The sequence below is a fragment of the Bubalus bubalis genome, chromosome 4, assembly GCF_019923935.1.
Source record: "Bubalus bubalis isolate 160015118507 breed Murrah chromosome 4, NDDB_SH_1, whole genome shotgun sequence".
Classification (NCBI taxonomy): Eukaryota; Metazoa; Chordata; class Mammalia; order Artiodactyla; family Bovidae; genus Bubalus; species Bubalus bubalis.
Genome location: NC_059160.1, coordinates 5,910,807 through 5,934,754, shown reverse-complemented (window position 1 = coordinate 5,934,754; position 23,948 = coordinate 5,910,807). Strand labels below are relative to the sequence as shown.

General features: G+C 60.3%; 1 protein-coding gene across 2 annotated transcripts in view; it reads right to left on the bottom strand.

Annotated features, from left to right (window-relative positions):
- SCUBE1 (signal peptide, CUB domain and EGF like domain containing 1) overlaps window positions 1-23,948 on the bottom strand; it is a 125,991-nt gene that overhangs the window by 52,411 nt on the left and 49,632 nt on the right. For both annotated transcript variants that reach the window (XM_025282730.3, XM_044940800.2), the window contains exon 5: window positions 448-573. In XM_025282730.3, the coding sequence (XP_025138515.3) occupies window positions 448-573 (126 nt within the window). The remainder of the gene's footprint in view (window positions 1-447; window positions 574-23,948) is intronic.

Below are 23,948 nucleotides of genomic sequence, written 5' to 3'. Positions count from 1 at the left end.
AGCCTGAGCTGGGACGGCCCCCACCAACCAAGCTCCTCGCCGTCTTTATAGCCTTGTTACCAAGGGCTGCCCTGGCCCATTGAGAACGCATGACCCCTCCATTCTGGCTGGAGAGTTTGAGCTCAGGGCCCGCGGGACAGAGGGTGGGGAAGAAAGGGGTTACAGCGACCATCACAGGGCTACCACACAGGGCGCTGTGTGAGGTCCGGCCCAGGCCTGGGGCTGTGTCAGTGGTATTACACTAGGGAAACACTGAGTCTGGGGTTCACGGCCCCCATCCCTCCTGCCTCCCAGGCCCCTTGGGGCCCCACCCTTCTCTCCACCCCAGGGGACTGAGCACATTCTTTGAGCAACATCCAGCAGACTGGACAGCACCCCCCCGCCCCGCCCCAAGCCACGGCAGGGGACGCGCGCGGATGTCGGACCCGTGTGCCTCCATCTACCTACGTGTGCAGTCCTTCTGGTTTTGGGCAAGGTCAAAGCCGGGCCTGCAGTCGCAGGCCACCCCACCTTTGGGCGTCTCCCGGCAGATGTGGGCACAGCCATGGTCTTTGTTCATGCAGTTCATACCCTCTGGGAAGAGACAGATGAGAGAGGGGTTGGGGACCAGGGAGGGAGAAAATTTCAGGCTTAAAGGAAACCACCAGGGAAATGTCACCAGCACACGTCATGTTCTTGGGCAGCCATTAGCACACGCATGGCGTGCGCACTCGGGGGCACACCTAGCCACCCAGAGGGAGACCCCTTAGGGAGAAGCCAAGGACACGGTACCCAGGTCTGGAGGCACCAGGCCTTGTCTAAGGGATGTGAATGAGCTCTCTGGGCCCACAGAGGAGATGTTCCTGATACGGGTCAGATTACAGGGCCTGGGCTGTACAGAGCACTTCTCAGGTCAGGGCTTTGGATGGTTTACCCACTAGAGCAGGTGGGGGTGCATGTAAAAGGATGGCAATGGCGCACAACACTTTTCTGTTTGTACAGGCACGTCCCAGCCCCCGTGAGGCAGGCGAAGACTTTCATGTCCGCCCGGGCCTAGAGAGGAGTGCAGACAGGTCGGGGGGCTGGCAGGCGCTGGCTGGCCTGCAGCTGTTGCACCCAGAGGCGCTGGCAGCCCGCTCAGCCCCCCTCGCTGCATTCCCGCACAAGTCAGTGCTGCTGGGCTGGCTCCCTGGGCTTCAGGGCAAGCGAGGGCTGTCCTCATCAGCGCCACGGCTGGGCCCTGAACTGACCACGACCCCCAGCACCCAGGTGCCAGAGGGGGTCTCCACGTGTGCCTGGTCATTGCAGCATACTCCCCTGGACCCACGGAACGCCCAGCCCCAGAGCAGAGCCCTGCATGCCTCGGGCCCGCTGAGTTTATTCCAGGTCAGGCCACACACACCACCGTGTTCCTAATCTCAGCCGGAGATTCCTGCTGGTTGGCAGATGCTCCTTTTTAAATCCATCTTAATTTTTTGCAAATCTCAGGCACCTTTTCCTCTGAGGCCTCAACTTCAAAAGGCAATTAGCCAGGGACTCCCCTGCTGGCTGGGAAACTCAGAAATGGGAGACTGCTGCGGTGGGGTGGGCAGGGAGGGGGCCCCCTCACTTCCTGTTCTGGCACCCCCATGCTCTCGCTGCAGTAGGCTTTTTTATCTGGAGCCCTGTTCCTGTTGGCCCTGCCCGGCAGGCCCCTCCAGCTGACTCAGAAGCCCCGTCCCTCCCAAGGCCGGCCGGGTTCCCAGTCTCCTCCCCTCCCGGGCTCCCAGTCTCCACCGAGAGAGGCACCACAAGGACCTGACTGGGGCCCTGTGTTATAAACCCCAGTCTCCACCACCCCCCGCCCTCCACAGCCTCACTGAGTGCAGAGCTGGGCTGTCCACGGGCTTTGAGGCCAGGGACTACAGACCATTCACCCCAGAGTTCTGGCCTCCACACGCTGCCCAGTGATGTGCGTGCCCAGAATTTCACCAAAATGCACTGAGGACCCTGGAGTCATCAGGGAGAAGGAGGGTTCCCTGGGGTGGCCCATTTGATCCCTCGCCCGAGTCACCTGTGTTGCTGGGATGTGCTCTCCACCCCAGAAGACCTGATCTCCCCTCCTGGTCTGCCTGGAGCGGCTTGGAACCCCCTTCAGTTGACCCCAGTTGATGTTTATCTTCCTGGTGATTTGTGAGGAGTTTCCAGAATTTATGAGGTCAGGGGTCAAGTGAGAGGGCAGAGGTCACAAGTCCATCAAGAAGCTAAATGTAGATGAAACGAGAGCTGCCCACACGGCCCAGAGACTCCTCCCCCAGGTGACTCACGGGTCTCCTGTTCCAGCTGAGCACTAGCTCGATCGCGACCTCGTCCACCGTAAGCACGGGTGCAGGGCAACTGGGCAGTGACAGATATTTCAAAACACAAACACCCTGGCTGCTACAGTCAAGACCGAAAAAGAGTCTGAAGCCGAATAAAACAAAACAAGACAAATCAAAATGAATGAAGCGTGCATTTTGCTGACCTCTGGTTTCATCTGATTTTATTACTCTTACTATTCCTTCGCCTCGATTTTTCTCACTTAGGCAAATCAAATTGTCAAACTGGAGCCCGAAGAGCTTGGGTTTATGTGTTTAATATATTATGGCTATAAATACTTACTAGAGATTAAATGGGGAAATTTATATTTACTATTGAAAATTAAAATTTATTACACATTAACATTTAGCATGCATGTGTGTGTGCTCAGTTTTTCCAGTCACGTCCAGCTGTTTGTGACCCCATGGACTGTAGCTTGTGAGGCTCCTCTGTCCATAGGATTCTCCAGGCAAGAATACCGGAGTGGGTTGCCATGCCCTCCTCCAGAGGATCCTTCCGACCCAAGGGTCAAACTGGCAAGTCTCTGGCATGTCCTGCATCGAAGGTGGATTCTTTACCTCTGAGCCACCAGGGAGGCCCTAACATTAGCATATCGTTTGTTATAAACTATTTCCCAAAACAAGGGGAGAGCTGGCTGAGAGGAGAAGTCTTCGCAGAGGAGACAGGAGGGGTGGGTACTGATTCTGGACCACACTGTTTGAACTCCTGGGGGCACAGCTGGGCCTGGAGCCCTGCCCCCTAGTTCTCCAGGCATTTGTCCCTCTTGCCTCCGCTAGCCTCTTGGTTGGCTGGGCTTGCCGCTGACTGTCCCCACAGGGAAGGGAGGGGAAATGGGATAGCCTTGCCCCTCTTCCACGAGGGTCTGGGGCAGAGGCTGGGTCTCCTCCTCCAAGCATCCCCCATCCTGGGAAACAGCCTGATGGGGAGCAAACAGCTGGGAGCAGCAGCCACCCACAGCCAGGCTCACGTGCGGCTGGAGTCTACTCAGCCCAAGAGCTTCCCGAGGTACCTTCTCCTTGAGATGGTGGTTGTCAGACGATCGCCATCACATTTAAAAATGACCCTAGCAACCACTCCACAGAGGGCTACAACTGCCTAGCTAGGGGCCAGGTGCCTCAGCAGGACGCGGGAACTGTGTGCCGTTGTTCCCCTCCACCCTGGGGCAGCACCGCCTTCCACAGGCCACTAGAAGGTCGGCTTCATGGCCGTCAGAACCACAGACGGTCAGGGCTGGATGGCTCCGGGCCATCCATCTTACAAATGGTTACAAATGGGGAGCGAGAGGCCTCGAGGCAGGAGGGATATCTCAGGTCACACGGCAGGTCTGGAACCCAGGCCGCTGGGCTCCCATCCCTGGCTCTCTGCTCTGGGGTTCACTGTGCAACCCGTGTGGGACCCAGATGGCTGGCAAGCAGCACACGTTTTCTGGGGTGAACAGAACCGGGAAAAGCCGGCACAGAGCTGGTCTAATAAACCGTTCTGCTGCTAAGCTGCTAAGTTGCTTCAGTCGTGTCTGACTCTGTGCGACCCCATAGACGGCAGCCCACCAGGCTCCTCCGTTTCTGGGATTCTCCCTGGGATGCTCCAAGAATACTGGAGTGGGTTGCCATTTCCTTCTCCAAATAAACCGTTCAGTTCAGTTCAATTCAGTCGCTCAGTTGTGTCTGACTCCTTGCGACCCCACAGACTGCAGCACGCCAGGCCTTCCTATCCATCACCAACTCCTGGAGCTTGCTCAAACTCAAGTCCATTGAGTTGGTGACGCCATCCAACCTTCTCATCCTCTGTCGTCCCCTTCTCCTCCCGCCTTCAATCCACCCGTCACTATTAACTGTCCTCAGAATTAAGAGCCTATGACAATTGAAGGCAGGTTCAGACTCCGGGAAGCTCTCTGGGCAGCCTGTTGACAAAGTACAGAACCCCGTGCTCCTCTCTGGCCTTCTCCCAGCTGCCGCGGAGCATGAGGCTGGAGCCTCAGCTCCCCTGCAGAGCCATCAAGTCTGCCTGAAGCCTCGTCCCTCTGGCTGAAGCCCGAAGCCAAGGCCCCCCTCCAGCCTCTCCGGACAGCGGGAGGCTCCTCAGCACTGGTGCTCTATGACTGCGGGGGTCCTGACCCTCACCTGCTTGTCCTCTGAGATCTCACTCTCCCTCAGCGGCCACCGCCAGTCTCCCCACCGGACGGCAGGAAGCAGGGAGGCCATGCCCTGGGCAGCTGCACCCGGAAGTGATCCAGGCTCTCATTTGACCAAGGTCAACTGTGGCCGCCTCCTGAGCAAGGGGAGGGCTAAGGGCTGGGCTCTGTCCTCCCCGGGCCCAAGCTGAGTGGCTCCCCTTGTCAGCTGCCCGATGCCCTCGCTCTGGGTGCAGTGCACCCCCTGGCTTTGTCCCGTCCTTCAGCGGGCACAGCACTGAGGGGCGGGAGGCAGTCAGGCTCTGCACTTCCTCCAGTGCGTATCTACCCAGGGCTGCCCCACCCAGCAGCCAGCAAGCTCCGTGAGGCTGTGTCTCCCTGCTGTGTCCCATGCCCAGCATCCTGGCTGCACATGGCAAGTGCTTAGGACACCTTACTGGGGAGCAAATACCAAGGTACCAGACGGAAGGGCCAGCCCCCAGGCCAGGACGACGGTTCGGCCTGGTGCTCACACCATCAAGACACGCTGAGGAAGACTGAGCCTCACGCACGAGGGGCTGGGCCCAGGACCCGCCTGCTCGTACCTGGGCCCCTGGTCCGAGGCCTTCTTCCCTTTTCTTAGCTGAGAAATGAGTTGTCAGCATCTTTACCTCCAAGGGTGGCCATAAGGCTCAAACGAGAAGACTGAGAAGACTGTGAGGTGTGTGGCCCAGAGCAGGTTCCTAAAAAGCAAAGCTTTTAGCCGTGGCTTCCGCTTCACTCTCCCTGTGTTAAATGCGAGTAGCTGCGCAGCTGCTCTCTCCCGACTGTGGGTAATTTGAGGGCAGACCTGAGCTTTACTCTTCTCTGTATCCTAACTTCCCAGCACAGGGCCTGGACAAGAGTTAGGGGTCAGCAAGCAGTAACTCAAAGAAAGCAGAGAAGGAGCGTGTGAGAAAGTGAGGGGAGGGTAGGAAAGGAGAGAAACCCGGTGGAGAGGACAGAGACGTGAAGGCTTTCTTATCTTCGAGCAGAGTAAACCCGCTGCCTTATTTGGGGGACGAGGCGAGGGGCTCAGGGAATTTAGAAAGTGGCACGCGCTGTTGTGAGTTCTGTGAGACGCAGCATCTCAGGGTGCCCGAGGCAGGGAACTCACGACACAGGTTAAAGGCTCTGAGAAGTCCTGCAGGCTCTCGTGGCACAAGGACCCCTGCCCCTCACTTAACACGACGCCCTGGGAGGCTATGGATTATAGGCTGAGACACAGGGTGGCCCACTTCAGTGCCTCACCTTACAGATAGGGTCAGGGGGGCTGAGGGACTCGGGCGGCGCAGGGCGGGGCAGGGAACAGGACGCGGGCCCCACCGCCTGGAGCCTGGCACGGCTTCCTCTGTGCCTCGGAGCCTCAGGAGTAGCGGACGGCTCTGCTGAGGGCCATGGGGCCCAGTGGAAGTCTGAGTGTGCAAGGTGAACCCCCAGGGCAGGCAAGGGGTGCGTCCCCAAAAGCTTCTGCTCCGGGAGAGGGGTCCTGGGCGCCACACTGGAAGGGGCGTCAGGCCCCTCACCTAGCTGTGGCCCCATCCGCTGAGGCAGCCAGGCCCGTCCCCGCCAGCTCCGGCTGGCAAGCCGTCTCCATGGGTGCCAGCCCGTAGGCTTCTTCAGAGCAAAGGGCTGAGCCCAAACCAGGCACAGAGCAGGCTTCTGCGAGCCTGCGGGACTGACGGACCTGGCTGACTCTGTCCTGCTGCGGCCCCCTGCTTTGCACCGTGCCTGCTCCTGGGAGCTGGACAGGAGAGCTGGCCGGGACCAGGGACGCCCGCGGCCTCAGCCCCGCTCCCCATCTTTATACCACACAGTGCAGAGTCCAGCGGAGAGCCCCCTTCGTCTCCCCTCCTCGCAGGGAAGTGAGATAGGGTTTCAGCGCTGTTCCTAGAAACCCCAGCCCTCGGGAGCCTGGTGCCAGTCAGGCCCGGCTGCTCGCCAGGTCGAATCTAATTTGATCCAACCCCTCCAAATCCAATTACGTCCTGCAAACTCGGACCGCGTGTCTCCTCGGTGCCCGGGATAGGGCGGGAGCCGTGAGGACGCAGCAGCTGTGCGGCCAGCTCGCTGAGGTCCGTGCTCAGACTCTGACCTTTGCTGTGAGAACTTGGGCAATCGCTTCACCGTTCTGAGCCTTGGTTTTCACCTGTGACCAGTGGCCACTCGGGGGACCCGCCTCCCAGTGCTCGCTCAGCGTGCAGGCCCCCTCTCGGGGCCAGTGAGGCTGGCTGGGGGCAGGAGAGGACTTGAGGGCCTCTGCTTCGGGCGGGGATGCGCTCTGTGCTAGAAAGGTCTCTGGAAGCTGCGTGGAGGCCGTCTGCGGGGTCGGGGTGCAGCTGGAGGCAGGTGGGGGATGCTACCGTAATTACCCTGAACACGACGAAGGAGCCTGAAGGGATCGCGGCTGCTGTGGGGACGGGGACGAAGGCTGGACTGGGACACATTTCAGAGCCCTCTCCTCTCAGTGTTCTGAAAGTCAGGGCGTGGGGGCTCGGGCTCTGACTCTCCTTTCATTTAACCCTCCCTGTAAGCCTGAGATGGGGGTATGCCCATGGCAGTCACAGACACAAGCCCACAAGCCTGGATCAGGTGAGGGGAAAACACGCCAGGGCCACACCGTGCATGAGAACTCGGGGCCACACCTCCTTCTCCCAAGGCCCTGCGCGTCCTTCTGGTGGCCTCTCCCCGGGTTCTGGTCCTCTTGAGGCCCTGGGACAGACCCCACGGCCCTTTCCAACTGGGGCCTATTTTCCCAAAGGCCTTCTATCAGCTTTGGAAGCTCTACAGGAGCGTGTACAGAGGTAAGCGATGGGAGAATCTGCCTGCCCCAAACCAGTGTGCACACACTGTCTTCTGTAAAGCAAAGCTCATGGATGCATCTGACACGGGCAGGGCACGGGGGGCAATCTGTCTGTCCTGAGGAGCCGGCCTTTCTCATAGCCCCCCGGCCCAGGATAACAGAGCTGGAATGTGTGTCGCTCAGGGGTCGTTGCTATGGCGACTTCATCAATAACACTGTTTTCCGCATCCCTGTCCCTTCCACACACAGGAAGGGAAGGCAAGCTGGGAACGCAGAGCTGGGAGGAGAGAACAATGACCTTGCCCTGCCTCCCCCAGCTCGGGAGGAAGGGGCTCGCCTCCCCTTCCACCTCATCCGTATGAAATTACAGAGCCCAGAAAGAAGCTGCCGCCTTCCCTGACCCAGACCCAGCAGGCTGGCCAAGCCAGGCAGGGAAAAACAAACACAGGCTCCCATGTGCTTTGACCAGGGGCTAAAGGGAATGTCAGGAGGGTTCTGCCGTGGAGGGAAGGTGCAGGGCAGCAACAACAAAGATGGGACTGTGGGAGCGGCGATGGGGACAAGAGCTGCCCCCGTCCGCCCGGAGCTGCCTGTGTGCCAGGCTGGCCTGCACTCTTCACACGTGTCATATCACCATTTCTCCCCCCACCACCCCAGCAGCACGCTCCTGTCCAGGTACTGGCCCCACTTAACAGATGAGAACACTTAAGGACGGAGAGATTCAGAATTGGGGGGGCTGGCTCTAGGGCCAGCCCACAAGTGAGACAGAATGGTGGCAGCTCTGGGCTGCAAAAGAGGCTGACCAGAAACTCGCTGCAGGTGAATGATGCCCAGAGCCACCCTTACTGCCCGTGTTGTTGCTCAGTCGTGTCCGACTCTCTGCAACCCCGTGGACTGCACATGCCAGGCTCCCCTGTCCTCCAGTATCTCCTGGTGTTTGCTCAGATTCATGTCCATCGAGTCGGTGATGCCAACCAGCCATCTCATCCTCTGTCATCCCCTTCTCCTCCTGCCCTCAATCTTTCCCAGCTTTGGGGTCTTTTCCTATGTGTTGGCTCTTCGCATTAGGTGGCCAAAGTATTGGAGCTTCTCAGGACCCCTATTCAAAGTAAATTCTACTTAATCCCACTTTGCAAATGAGGAGACTAGCATGGAGAAAGACGTGGGCATTTGCCCCAGGGACACGGACGGGACAGGCATTCCCACTGCAGAACCTGTGCTCCTGGGGGACTTCCAGTAGGCAGTGGAGCACTCATTGCCAGGGCAGGGGCAGGGAAACCCCTGCCTTCTTCACCTTGGCCCCAGAGTGATCTGGAGCAGGGAAACGACCCACCCCGCCCTCCCTGGCTACATCCGCTTTTCCACGTTGTCTCTCCAAGCCCATCTCAAATGCCAGCTTCTCACTCCAAACCTCCCCCAAGACAGGGAGTGCCATCTGCACGGTCCTCAGACCCCTGGCCTGAGCTGGCTGCAGGCGGGAGCACGCTCCGTCCCCTCCTGGGCCGCAGGGCCCGGCACCAGGTCGGGGGCGGAGGCAGCTATGAGAACACAGGCCGTTATCGCGCCACCCTGCGAGGCGAGCAGCTCTGTCATTATCTTAGAGTCATTCCAAGAGGCTGAGCGCCGTGCCCCTGGTCACTTGGGTAGGATGTGGGAGAGCTGTAACTTGGGGTCTGTCCTGTGTGACTTGAAGACCGGCCCTTCTCCGGCAGCAGCAGAGGGAACTTTCTAGAGCATAAACCTGACGGCGTCTTCCTATTGCCAAAGTCCCTTCACCGCCCTGCCCCAGCCGGGGCCCAGGGTTAGGCTGAGAGCTCTTGAAAGGCACTCCCGGCCCTCCTCACCTCTGCCTGCCAGGGCTCCGGAGAACAGGGATGCTCGGCTGTCGGCCAGCAATTTGAGATTCCACTTGGGTGTCATCTCTTCTAAGAAGCCCTCCTTGTTTCCACCCTCCCCTCAAGTCCCTAGGCTGGATGAGTGGCCTGGCCTGGGCCTCCACAGCCCTTTGGACTCCCCCTCTCGTAGCACCCACCACACTCATTGTAACTTCTGGGTTACTTGGGTCTCCCCCACCAGACTGGCGGCTCCTTGAGGGAGCAGGGCCCACGCCCGAGTCACTTCTTTGACCCCTGGGGCCCTACACGGTGCCTGTTTCAGGCCTGAGAAATGGTGCTGAACCCAGCTGCACCGCCGAGGGGCCTGGGTTCAGCCTCTCTGGGCTTTGGACTCCAGGCCAGAATACCCGCCAGCACTCAGACAACAGAACGTGCCCATCCGCAGGCCCAGGCCTGGCTGCTGTCTGCAGAGCGCTGCTGGCCCCCGGGCCTGGGCCGCCTGCCCGGCTCTAGCTCGACCCCCTAATTACCCTCCAACAGCATCTGCGCCTGGATGGTGCTTCCAGAGCCTCTCATTACGAGGCCTGGGCTTAGCAGAATGCAGGGCTCTGTTTCCCATCCTGTGCCCCCCCACCTCCCCGAATTACACCCTCCTGGGCAATTCCAGAGCCTGGCTGGGGTGCCGGCAGCCCCACACTAGACCCCCCAGCTGATCAGGAGCCCAGGCCACTCCAGGCTGCATCCCTGGGGTGGCCCTTACCTGGGACATAGGGTTCAGACTGTGGGCTTCATGTACCCAGAGGGGCTCAGGGCCGGGCCGTGTGCTAGGCTCTCTGCCAGTGCCCCTGTCTCCACGACTCTGTGTGGCAGGTGCCATCAGCAGGCCCACCTGAGAAGTGACGACGCTGAGGCTTGGAGGAAGGTCTCCCACCTTGTTGGGGAGGGGGGTGGATACCCGCCCCCACTGTGGCCATCCCAACGGCAGGCCCGCAGGGGTCCCAGCCCCTTGGCCAGATGCTCGCTTCATAGCCCCCCAGCCCTGCGCCCGCTCAGCTGCCTCGATGGCCCTCGGGGGGACTGGGCTCTCCTCCCCCTGCTGACCAGCGTCTCACGGCCTCTGTTGGCCCAACCCTCTCCTCGCTGGGCCCATCGCCCACTCCCAGGCACACAGACCCTACAGCCCTCCCACCACTTCCACCTCAGCCTTCAGGCAGAAGGCCAGGGCCCTGGGGCTGGGCGAGGGGGCACTAGCCTTTCTGAGTGCACACCCCGCCTTCCCTCAGCACTTGCCGCCCAGCCCTCGTGCGATTTGACCCCTATGCTCTCCACGTTCAGCTGCTCAGCTGCCTGCGGGCTTTCCCTCCATGAATTCCGAGGGGGTCCTCCTGGCCGGCAGCCCCTTCTGCAGGACGAGCCCACTTCTCGGCTGTGCCTTCACCCTGCTTTCCTCTCCCGGGGCTGGACCCCAGGCCAGCCTGTTGTAAGCATGCACCCACAGTGAGGCGGGCCCCTCAGTAACCCGGTCAGCTCTGAAACCAAGCTGGAACCTGGCTTTATACACGAGAAAACAGCCAGATTGGACCGGTTTTCCAGAAAGCAAGAATTGGAAAAGAACTTAAAGAGCATCTGGAGGAAGCCTTTCCTTTTCCACCGAGGAGGTTGAAGCCCACGGGCCAGGACTCGCCCTGGGCCACGCAGCAGTCAGCATGGCGTCCACACCCAGCCTTCCAGCTCCAACCCCTGGGCTCCTGATGCCTCGACCCTCAAGTTCAGAGCTCTTTCTGTCACATCAGAAAGTGGCTCACGAGGCACTTCCGGTTTGGGAGTTGACCAGCCTTTGGGCCCACCCATTCCTTCACCCCCGCATTCGATACCTTTGCTGGCACCACCGTGTCCACGCCCTGTGCTGAGGCCGCCAGCAGAGTCAGCCAGGGTGCCTGCATATCGCGGGGGCTTTTTCAGCTAAAACCAAGTCCTCTGCCACGGCTGCTCACCAAGTGTGTACACAGACAGACAGATAGACAGATGCAGAGATGGAAAGCTGAGACCCTGGCCGGCTCCTGGTCTGCCAGATAAGAGCCGAGGGGCAGAGCTGGCCTTCTTGGAAAGCAGGGGTGGACCCCAGCCCTGTTCAGCCCCTCACCTCTGGTTTCTGGGCTGGTCCTGGCACTGGGGGCCCCTGGAAGGCCGCCTTTGTGAGATGGGAAGGAACCTGTCTGATGGCCGTGAACGCAGACACGTGTGGGCAAACGTGGGCAGCGCTGCAGCTGCCAAAGGGAGGCTGGCATCACTGAGGTGGGGCGGGCCCGGTGCCCACCAGCTCCACTTCCCGTGGCCCTTTCTAAGGTGTGTGGCCTGGAACTTGCTTGGTTTCCTTCTCTGGGAAGGGGAGGAGGGAGGTTGTTGAAGGGTACTAAAGTGGGGAGGGTTCCAGCTCAGGGTCCCTGAGTCCCCTTAAGACGAAGCTGGTGCTCAGGGAATGTGTCCCGGGCCCCCTTTATCCGGCTTTGCAGTGCCCGTTCTTTCTGAGCTGCTCTTCACCCTGGACTCCCGGCTCCCTCCATCCCCTCCTGCACTAAGGGTTCTTCCCCTTCCTGGCCTCTGGAGTTCCCCAGGCTGACCACTAGGCGTCACCACGAGCACGTCCATGCCTCTCTGAGGCTCAGGTGCCTGGGAGCAAGGCCTGAGACGTTCTTGCCTCCTGACTTAGCACTCTGCTCAGGTTCAGAGGCGAGAGATGCCCCCTTCCTTCCCCAGGGCTGCCAGACACAGCGGATGAAAACAGGCTGCTTGCTTCAGTTTGGATCTCAGATGAATAACAAAGATTTCCCAAGTGTAAGCATGCCAAGTGTTGCGTGGGTCACGTTTGTGCCAAAAAAGAGCATTCACTACTGATGTGAAATCCCAAGTTCAAATACAGGCTGTCCCGTATTTCACCTGGCTGCCCTCACCCTCTCCCTCCACAGGGCCTGTAACGCCGCGGTCCCCTGCCTTTTTGGCACCGGGGACTGGTTTCATGGGAGGCAATTTTTCCATGGGCAAGCAATGGGGAGAAGGGGTCAGGCGGTAATGTGAGTGAAGGGAGAGATGGGGAATGGCCCTTGAAGCTTTGCTCGCTCTCCTGCCGCTCAGCTCCTGCTCTGCGGCCCGGTTCCGAACAGGTTGGGACCAGGACCAGTCCGTGCTCCAGGGACTGGGTACCCCTCCCCTAAAGGTGGCCGCAGACTGGCTGTGACCAGGGCACAGGTCTGTTTCCGCCTCTTGAAGGTGACCAGGCGGAGGAGCCCAGGTGTGGGAAGGCTCAATGTAGTGGCCGAGTGAGTGCTCCCCCTGCAGTTTTGGGAGAGGGCCCGGGAGGGGAAGCTGCACGAATGCTGGGGGGCACGCCAGCAGGAGATTCCCTAAGCACACGAGCAGCCCCCCGACACTGCCTCACCTCCACTGCCCACCACGTGCCGTGGGAAACAGCCAGGCTCGGAGCCACCAACATCTGGGCTCTGGGTAGGCTCCATCCCAAACCGGCTGTGCCCGCTGTCCCTGCCTGCACCTCCGCTCTCTCCTCTGCACAATGAGGGGGCAGCTGTCACTCCCAGGGTCCTCTGAGGATCAGAGGGTGCCAAGGGCCTGGCGCACAGAAGGAGCGCAATGGCTGTGGGGCATCTCCCCCCTTCCCAGGGCTCGTATCGCGGGCGCGGACCACCAGCCTGGGGAGCCCATGCTGATTCCCACCGTTCACTCTAACTGCAACAGACTGCCGAGTGGACGCCTCACTCGGTGAACAGACGTGGAGGCGCACGTTGGGTCAGCCGCCGTGCGGGCTGGCGGCACACGGGGTAGGGTTGTGGGAGCGTGGAGGAACGGGGTTCCAGGAGAGGAATCGGCTCATTCAGGGGTATGGAGCTGTGCGCTGGGGAGTGTCTCTGAACTCATCTCGGGCTCCCCTGCTGCAGGGGCCTCGGCCACCCACAGGCTGACCTGGGGGCTGAAAACAGCCTTGGGAGCAAGCCCTGCCTTGGTGCTGCTTGGTACCAGGGACGTGAAAGAACTTTAATCTGATCCTCTTTGTCATTTGCCCTGCGCCCGCCCTGCATCAGACGTGAGAAACGCAGCCCTGCCCTTCTCAGAGGCTCATGCGCCGCCCCCAGGAGAGGACACAGCGCCTCGGGGCTGTGTGTGTACACTGGGAGGATGACGTGCTCGTCCAGGAGTCGGAGACAGCTCCGCGAGAGGAAATGAAGCAAAATGGGTTTTGAAGGATGATTATGAGTTCTCCAGGAAGGGAGGGGACTGGGGCCTGGCCCCTGAGGCAGAGCAGAGAGCACACACCAAGGCCTGCAACTGGAAAAGGGCTCCCTAGCCATGGGAAGAACAGGAGTGGGGTGGGGGGCTGGAGAGGGGCTGCGCTGTGAAGGCAGGGAAGGTGAGGAAGGTGCGGGAGAGCAGCCTTGTGACGCACACCGCAGGGAGAGGAGCCACGGGTGGGGGCCGAGTGGGCAGGGATGTGGCCAGGGGGTCCCGCTGCTGGCAGAAGGCAGAGGGCTCGGGGGACCCGGGAACCAGCCTCCGCACTAACTCGCGTGAGAGTGGAGCCTGCCTGCAGGCAGCGGGGGGAGGGGGGGGAGCCCTGTGGCTGCAAGGGGCTCCAGGCAGCGGGCCACCCCTGATCTCAGCCCTCTGTCCATTTGCTCATTCAGCATGGTTGCTCTTAGGAGTTGGAAAGACGTGGGTTCGGATCCTGACTGTGCTAATCACTCACTAGGGGATGAATCGCTTCTCAATCTCCATTTCCTCTCGGCAGGATGGGAGAACACAGCTAAATGGCACCAGACTGTTCTGGGGTCTGATGACCCGTGCCACTGTCTGGGCATGGTGCTTGGCACCCAGTGGTGCCAGTAACAGCTGACAGTTTTACCCACTTCAGGTCCAGGCAGGCCACTAGGGAACAGAGTGTGCTCACAGCATCTCATTTTGGTCCTCATAAAAATTTCTATAATGAACACTGACGTTTGTCCCATTTTATAGACAAGAAAAGTGAGGCCACGGGACTCGTAGCAGAGGAGGGAGCCGGGGCCAGGGCCAGCTACCCCTGCGCTATCCACATGAGGAGGCCAATGCCACGAGGCACTGGGGTCCCTGCAGGGTGGCCTGGCCGGGTCTGGCGGGAGGCCAGGCTAGGAGAAGGGCGTGAAGCTGGGCTCACCAGCCAAAGGAGTTGTTTATGGGGTGGGAGGCTCGTAAAAAATAATGGGCTGGATTTATTGTCCCCGCCTCAAGGGCCATTCTGGACTGCAGAGGGCCAGGACAGGCCTTCTCCGGCAGCACCATAAATCTTCCTGCTAAATGCGAGAGCTGCCTGGTCTCCTGCCCACCTGGTCTGTGGGGTGTCGAGGGGGGGAAATGAGGAGAAGCCCCCAGGAGCAGCCAGGGGCGCAGCCCTGAGGCTGACAGTGAGGATTTTCCGGAGAGGCCACCGTTGCCCTCATTTAAAAGAGAAAGTTCCCAGCCACACACACTCATGGAAACCCAGCACCCACAGCTGATGACAGAGAGCCCTGGAACAGGGCCGAGGATGTCCCCTACCCTGCAGGGGCCATGCTGAGGCCCCAGGTCAAGGCCTGGCCCAGACCTCAAGATGCGGGAATCACGTCCCAGGAAGTGGTGGGCACCGGTCATCCAGGCACACTGATGGGGCCCTGAGCTAACGTCTGCTAGGGGTGGCTTGGGACGGACAGTGAGCCTCTGTCCACAGGCATGTGAGTCTGGAGAACCTGCCTGCCAATGCAGGAGACATGGGTTCGATCCCTGGGTCAGGAAGATCCTCCAGAGAAGGAAATGGCAACCCACTCCAGTACTCTTGCCTGGAGAATCCCATGGACTCAGGAGCCTGGCGGGCTGCAGTCCGTGGGGTTGCCAAGAGTCAGACACGACTGAGGGACTAAACCACCACAACAATGGGGTGGAGCAGGAGAAGGAAAGCTACCGCTGGCGTCCGAAGTGTGGCCCCCATCCTGAGCGCTGCTTTGAGGCGTGGGCCCCGCTGGGGTGCCCTGCTGTGCTGGGGTGACAGTGCTCACCCCAAGTTCCTCCCGGGGCGGCTGCAAGCCTCACCGTGAGCCGGGTGTGAAAGCGCCGTGAGAGCGGAGGCTGGGGACGGGCCGGCGAGGACAGCTGCTGCCGAGACGGCTGACATCTCCTGCTCTCCAGGAGCAGCCGGACAGCAAAGTCCGGAGGACAGTCAAGGACCAGCTGAGGAGAGTGGGAGAAGGGCCCCAGACGAGGGCTGCGGTGGACGGAAGGGGCAGCCGCCTCCGGTGAGAGCCACCAGTCCTCTGCCCTGACCCAACCCCAGGGACTGGGGCCCGAAAACTGCCCGGGGGCCTCTGTGAGGGAGCACCCCCCACCCCGTCCTGTGTGGGAGGGTGTGGACGATGGGCAGTGGGTTCAGGGCCTGAGGGCAAGGCTTCGGGCTGTGGCTGACACAGGTGGCTGTGGGTTCAGGGCCCCTGCGTGACTCCAGGGTCTGAGTGCGGCTGGGGGGAGCGCTTTCCTCTAAGTGCCGCAGTGGAGCCCAGCCCTCTTCCTTGGCCTGGCCACGAGGTGGCTGAAGGGCGGAACCACTGGCCAGTCGGTCGCCGTCCCCACAACCCTGATCTCTGCTGGGAGATCAGACACTCTAGAGGCCCTGCTCCTGTCCCAGCCAGGCTCCTGAGCTTGTCCTCACACCCGCCACCCTGGCCGCCTCCTCAGGCCCCAGGCCGAGCGGGCCAGAGAGCCTGGGGGCCTGTGAGTGCAAGCTGCGCGGGGCACCTGAGGTCAGGACAGTGAGCCCGAGGCTGAGCAGGACCCAGCTTGCAGCCTCTTGAAAAGTAGAGACTGGCTGGTCTGACTCTGGGCCCTAGGCTCCCCTCTGGAGCTCCTGGTTCCAGAAAGAACAAGGCCCCATGTGGTCCAGAGCCAACCTCCATTGAACCATTCTGCACTGCCATGATGCAGCGACCGGGCCTCTCTGCAGACAGGCCTGTCTGCCCTGCCTCGCCTCTCACCCTCCCCTCTGCCCCTCTCACCCTCCCCTCTGCCCCTCTCACCCTCCCCTCTGCCCCTCCTGTCCACTCACACTGCCCCCTTATGAGTTCCGGACCCTGATGGCCACCAGTGCTGCCTCCCAGGAAAGGGCTTCATCTCCCTGCCCACCCACGGTGGGCAGTGATCTTTCCACAATGTGAATCATACCCCCACTCCTGGGGCCAACGGGGCCCCTGTCACCCTCACAGCAAAGTTCAAACTGCTGCCAAACACGGCCTCCTGACGCTCTCTCTCACTTCCTGAAGCTCTGGGTCTGGTTTCAGGCTCCAGGACGCAAACCCTCTCCAACGGGCAAGAAAGTCTGCGGGCACGCTGACTCTTCTGGCCCCTAGAGCAAAGCTGGAAGCTTAGACGCCAGGGACCCCTGGCCAGAGGCAAGAGGCCAGGCTGGCCTGAGTGAAGGGCCAAGAGAGGGAAGGACAGCTGGGCAAACACGGGCGGAAAAGATGGGAAGGGTGCAGGGGTGGCGGGAGCAGCAGCAGACGCAGAGTCTCGAAACAACCCCGTGAGGAAAGTCTCAGGCGCAGGGCAGGGCTCACGTCTGAGTCCCCCGTCTCTCCGGCGAGGCTGCGGGCTTATGGGAGTGACCTGAGGTCAGGACAACCCTGGCAACCAGCCCGCCGGGCGCTGCCACAGAGTCACCTCCTCAGTTAGACGGCACTGGGGGGCGACGGTGCCTGAGGGGCCCTCCCTGCTCCAGACGGCATTCCAGAACTCAGGCCCAGAAAGAGGTGTCACTGCACCTCTGTCTGGGGTTTCTGCCAGGACCCACGTGGCCCTGGGTGCATTATCTGCCTCTGTTATTTGCTATCTGCACATGGGAGTAATTGTACCTACCCTGTAGGGATCCAGGGGTTAAATGAGGTAATATTAGGGTGACCATATGTCTTATTTCTCTTGGGACAGTCTCAGTAGTCTCAGCCTAGTAATGCAGGCTTCCTAGCATCCCTGCGGCTCTCCAGTGATGTAAGAGGTGACTGTGGGGGGAGCTGGGCGAAGGGTACATGGGATCTCACCTTACTATCTCTGCATGTCCTTACGACTCTATAATTATTTCAAAATAAAAGATAAAAAAAAAAACCCATTGTTTCATCTTTAGTTACAAACTTACAGATATAACAAACAGGTCCTAAAAATACTTCATGCAGGGTCTAATACACCAAAAGATGAACTCTAGAGCCGTTCTCGGCACAATCACCCAGAGCACGCCTGCAGGCTCGGACACAGGTGGAAGCGGCTCCCGGGAGCACACAGCCGTCATGGAGCCCAAGGCCCTTCCGGAGGAGCCGGGGGGCCCTCAGGCTCCCGCGGTCTCCGCGAGTGCGTGCGGACCCTGGGCTGCCGGATTCACAGCAAGATCCCCCTACGGCCGGGGGTGTGGAACGGTGGACAACAGCTAGATGAGAATAGCTATTTCCAGCCCCGAGGCTGGGCCCTTCAGCACGGGGCCAGACATTCTGGTCCTCAGAGGAGAGGCTGTCTGGGTCACTGAGCTCATAACAAAAGCTGTGACTTGTAGGGAAGAGAGCTGGGCCAACTTAGGCTGCTCCTCTGAGGAGACCAGGGAAGCGGGCAGGCCATCTCCAGACACCTCCACCGCCAAGGGTTTTCTGAACTCCTGGGGCTTAAAGAGGTACCCTTGGTGCCCGGGACGCTCACACCCGTGGAGCTGCAGGTGGCGTTGGCAAGGGGGCATCTCTGCTTCTCCAGGCCCCTCCGCAGCTGGCCAGCTGCACAGAGGGCTGCGAACCTCATGGGAACCCTCCACGCGGTCTTCCCAGGCTCAGAGGCCAGCCCGCCCGAGCGCAGGGCCTGCCGTGCCACCGGCTGCATCTGTGGGCAAGTTTCCCACCCGCTCCGTGCCTCGATTTCTTTGTCTTTGAGGGTGCAGGAAGCCCCCAGGAAACGTAGCTTTCACCATCGCCGTTTCTACTGAACGCAGTAGAAGCCGAGCCTCCTTTCTCCTGGCTCCCACCGCTGGTTTTGCTGCAGCCAGGGTCACCCTTGATGCCAAAAGACCCCGATGCTGGGAAAGACTGAAGGCGGGAGGAGAAGGGGGTGACAGAGGATGAGATGGCATCACCGACTCAATGGACATGAGTTTGAGTAAACTCTGGGAGTTGGTGATGGACAGGGAGGCCTGCCGTGCTGCAGTCCATGGGGTCGCAAAGAGTTGGACACGACTGAGCGACTGGACTGAACTGAGTGTCACCCTCGATGCCAGATCTTAGCTTTGTGAAAACGGGGCCCTGAGTGCCACCAGGAGTGCTGGCGGTAGGAGGGCAGTGCAGTTTCGCATCCATAGTTATACGAGCGTTTAAACAGGCTCAGGAGGAGATTAAATGCATTCAGGTAAACCCATGAAGTCCCTGCTGGGAGAATGCCAGCCTGGTGTCTGCTCTGCATGGGCCTCGGCTTTGCAGGGACATGGCTGCCCAGCTGCCCTGTGGCCAGTTCCTGGGCATCAGACAAGGGAAAGGAAGCAGCACATTAGGACTTTGGGGTGCGGTCAACAGTGCAACGGCCTCGCAGAGCCTCTGGGTGCCTACCCCTCGACCCAGGGACCACAGCGTCGACTAGCAAGTGCTGACCAGGACCCTACCGGCACAACCCGAGGATGTGGAGTGCCCGGGCCCAGGCAGCCGCCACGAACAGAGCATCTCTCCAACCTCCCTCGGTTCCTTGCCACAGACCCCCGTCAAAACAGGGCATGGGGATGTGCGGAACATGGTCCCTGCCCACGGGGCACCCCCAAGCTGCAGGGACGCAGGGACGCAGGCAGCGCGGAGAACACTGCCCTCGGCAGTCAGCAGTGGCAGGGGTGGAAGACAGCCAGTCCCGAGCAGAGGGCCAGCTCGGGACAGGCTGTGCAGTGAGCGGGCGCTCTCGCCAGGCTGAGGGGGGCACCATGAAGTAGACAGGGTAGGTGGGCATGCTGGGCCCAGGGGCGGGGGGGGGAGGGAGGAGCAGGAGCAGACAGGGGCCTGAGGTCCTCTTCGTGTCTTGGTTCCCAACTGCCTGTGCCCAGCGTGGCCTGGCACAGTGCCCACACCTCCATGGGGAGGAAGGGGCTGGGCATTCTTGGAGGGCAGGGGCAGTTCTGACCTCTGCAGCCCTCGGTGGGTCATGTGGCGGGCGAGCCAGTGCAGAGAGCTCCCTGACGATGAGGCCTGACTCCTGACCGCCTCTCCATACTCAGCGGAAGCTCAGGCTTCAGCCAGCAGCCAGCACACATCTGCAGAGCGCTGCCCACTGTGCACCCACGCCCTGACTCTGCTGCTGGCTCTGGACACCGGCCCAGCGAGGGGCAGGCCCTGTCCTCACTGGGCCTGTTTCCTCGTCTGCGGTAAGTAACAATAAGAAGAGCCCACATTTACTGGAATTTTTTTGACATCTTTTTAACCCTATGAAGTGGGTTCCATGACCATCCCCACTTCACAGACCTGGCACAGAGAGGTTCAGTGACTTGCTCAAGGTCACACAGGTGACAGGGTGGGGAAGCCAGGATTCCAGTCCGAGGCTGTGGGGCCCCAGAGGCTGGGCTCCTGATCACGAAGACAGGTCTCCTCTGCGTGCCAGGGCCCTCAGGGCTGGGCATGGGCACGGACAGCCCCTAAAGCCCCCTGCCATCCTGTCCTGTTCCCTATGATTGTGGGGACAATGTTGTAGGGGGTTTCCTCTCCCTCGGGCGCCTTTCATGATCAGCACAGATCAGACCGCTGTGGGCGTTCTGCTGAGGCTTCAGAGCACGGCCGTGCCACACAGCTTGCGGTCTGGGGGAGGGGGCACACGTAGCTCCGTTGGCAAGAGCAGTGGCCCAGGATCAGTGCTGGTGAGGGAGAGGTCCTTCACCAGGCTGGCCAGGAGACCCTTGCTACTACATTCTCCACTGTTCAGACAACACTAGAGCCCCTGGAGCCCCAGGTCCCTCCTTTCAGAGGGTTTTTTCTCAGCACATTATTATAAGGTAACTCCTAGGAGCCTTGGACTGCAAGGAGACCCAACCAGTCCATCCTAACAGAAATTAGTCCTGAATATTCATTGGAAGGACTGATGCTGAAGCTGAAACTCCAATACTTTGGCCACCTGATGCAAAGAAATGACTCCTTGGGAAAGACCCTGAGGCTGGGAAAGATTGAAGGCGGGAGGAGAAGGGGACGACAGAGGGTGAGATGGTTGGATGGCATCACTGACTTGATGGACATGAGTTTGAGTAAACTCCTGGAGTTGGTGATGGACAGGGAAGCCTGGCGTGCTGCAGTCCATGGGGTCACAAAGAATCGGACACGACTGAGCGACTGAACTGAACTGAACTGGGGACCCTCATTTAGCACCGAATCCCCTTTCTAGATGGAAAGCTTCACAGAGGCCATGCCTGCTTTTCCTCTCGCTGGGACCCCGGGGACCAGAGGCACCGGCACATGAACGGAGGAGCCAGTGAGCTGCCATCTCACAGCTCTCGGGCCTTTTGGAGCTCCTTCTCCTCCCTAAATCAGTTCTGCTCAGACTGAAAGAAAGAATTCTTTACTGGAAGGAAAGGGAAAAGTTCATCCAGGAGTCAACACCTTCTTGGAGCACAGATACGACATGAGTTTTTTAAAAAAAAGAGCAGGCACAGGAGAGGGAGAGTGTGAACGCGCTGGTTGCTTGGCTCATCTACTCAGGGGCCAGGGAGCCCCCCGGACCCCTCTCCCCGGAGAACCCTGGCTGTGGGGTGACAGACGGGCTATGGCGTGCTGGGCCGGAGGCTGACTGGGAGGTGAGTGGTCTGTGCTGGTGCCCGAACCAGCTCCCGCAAGTGCTGAGCAGATGGACAGGCCACGGACCTCAGCGGCTCTGGGTTCCCTCCCACCAAGAGCACAGCCTGTGTCCCCAAATCAGGCATGAGTTATAAAGGCTTGAAAAAGCTGCCTCTGTAAGTTGCCACCCCTAGGGCAGGCACTGCACTTGACCCCTTCAAAGCATTTCCCCTAACCGAGCTCTCACTGGCCCGGGAGGGATTACTGGTCCCAATTTACAGACAAGGAAACCCAGAGAGGCAGGAGTAACTGCAGAGGCCATGTGACCCATGGAGATGGAGAAAGACTTGAGAACCTGACCCCCGCAAGCCCAGCCTGGCCAGATCCACACGCCTCGGGTCAGGGTTTGCACTGGCGCCTGGGAGGCGGGGCCGCTCGGAAGGGCTGAGCCTTGGGTCTTGGCCGGGAGCCTGGATTGACCCTGGCTGACCCTGCTCATGCGTCTAGTCCCCTCTAATGAAACCCAGCTCAGGGGAGGCTCCTTTAGGGCATCAGGAAGAGTCAGGTGACTTGAGGACTCTTGATTTGGGGAACAGAGGCCATCGACGTACAAAACAAGCTGGGTCTCAGCACCTGGACATGCTCTGACTCTGAGCTCTAACAGTCATCACCGATGTCAACACACAGTCAGGATGGGCACCCGTCATGGCAACCGGCAGGCTCGGGAGGGAGCAGCTTGTCTGGTTAGCCCCTGCACTCCTTACACAGCCCCAAACTCCGGCTCATGTTTCACCAGCCTCATGGCCTCTGGCCCCTGCCAAACTCCCCTCTTCCTGGGCAATCTGTGCCCACCATCCCACCCTTCACTCTGTTTCCCGAGAGTCTGGTCCACCCGCCCCAGGCCCTTTACACACACCCGCCCCAGGGCCCTGATACATGCCCACCCCGGGGCCCTTACACACACCGCCTCGAGGCCCTTATACACACCTGCCCCGGGGCCCTTACACACGCCTGCCTCAGGCCAATACACAACCTGCCCCAGGGCCTTTATACACACCCACCCCAGGGCCATTACACACGTCCACCCTGGGGCCCTTATACATGCCTGCCTCAGGGCCTTTACACACACCCGCCTCAGGCCCTTTACACACGCCTGCCCCGGGGCCCTTACACACGCCCGCCTAGCCCTCCCCGGCTCCTCCCACAGCCGCTCTCCCTCCTCACCCGACATCAGCTCACAGGCGGCTTCCTCCAAGAGGTTTTCAGTGCCTGCCTGTTTCTCCACCCGATTTCCTTCCTTACTAGCCTCATCTCATCACAGTGAGTGACGGGCTGGAATCCTGACTGCCATGACCCTACGGTACGACCTCGGGCAGGTCCCCTCAGCTGACTGGGTTTACGCTCCCCCGCTGTGCCAGGCTCCCGCGAGGGGCCCAGGGCAGAGTGAGCTCATGACCCCACAGCAGCCGCTCTGGCTGCCCGCCACCACACCGAGTCCCGGCCCTGGCTGGCGCAGGGGCTTGCCGGGTGACATCCCTAGTACAGCCAGTGCTCACCGGCCGCGCCGGGACCCGGTTCCGAACGGGGCCAGGCTGCTGCCCGGCATTACGATGTCTCCCCGTCCTTCTCGCCCTCCTCTGAGCTGGGGCACGGCCTCACCTGAAGGCCCGCTCGCGGGAAAGCTGCTCTTCAAAGGAGCAGAGCACACACAGCCCGGCTGAGGAGGGGCCAGCCGCCCTGTAAACCCTGCTCCCTGATGAAAGCAGGCCTTACTGCCCCCCGCCACCAACGCTCACTCTTCCTCATAAATCTGCTTTTTATGAAACTCGATTTGGGGTCGGGCTCCTCACTTTGGGCAGCTTGACCCCACAGCCCCACAGCTGGGAGGTCTTCCACGTGGACGTCGGGCCCATACGCCTGAAGCAGGCGCCCGGGATGGCGGCACTCACTTGGCCCTTCTGTCCTCTGGGGACACGGCACAGGCTTATCGGCCATCTTGTTTTTGAGGAAACTGCCTAAAACACTGAGAATTCCAAGGAGTCCAGTAACGTAGTTCTGCATAATTACCCTGGGTTTTGTACTTCTTAAAAATGTTTTTTTCCTTTTCTACCTCAGGAATTGTTTTCAAATAAAAAATCACAGCCAGGGCCGCGGAGTCTCACCTCATCGCCTCTGTTAGCTTTAGTGCATACCAGCACTTTACTCCTAGGATCTGGAGCCAGCCCCCAAAGACCCTGCCGGGTCAACACCGCTGCCCCATTTTGCAGATGAGGAAGCTGAGGTTCAGGGCAGCAGAGCTGCCTGAAGAAGGACGAGGGAACGGCAGAGCGGGCTTCAGCCCCGGTCGGCCCAACCTGGAGAGCAGCACCTGCCCTTTTCACTCCCTGCCTTTCAGCGTGGACCACTCGCTGGCCTCCCGCTGGTGCCGCAGACTGGAGGCGAGGCCCTTGCAGGATTTCCCTCCAGCACCTCCTCCGTGTCTCAGGTCAGTGGACAGTGGCTGAGGCTGGGGCCACAGGGCTGCTGCCTGCTCCTCCTCTGGTGTCTACTCCCTTGACTGCTCAGAGCAGCCAGGCTGCAGGAAAGCACGGTCTGCCTCGAGATGGCTGGATCTCGTCATTATTTTAAGGAAAACGCGCCTCCACAGCTTTCAAAATGCTGTTCCCTCCGCCTGGAAGCCCCTCTCCTCTGAGCATCTGGGTCCTGGCTTCTGACCAGTTGTCCCATTTCACAGCCCTGCTGCTTTGGGCCCCAAATGGCCACCACCGCCCTGCACCTTCTGGGCTTGGCTGGGGCTGTCTCCAGGCTCCCCAGGCACTCCAGTTGGCTGGAGTCTTCCCTGTCCCTCTGTACTGGCCCCCAGGCCGGCACCCTCATCCCACCTGGTCTATAGAGGGCAGCTGGCTCCTGGCCACAAGGACCCCCTGTTGACTGGTGACCCAGTGAACATGCAAGAGATCAAGAAACCAGCAGCTCGGCCTGGTCAGACCTCGAGCCCCCAC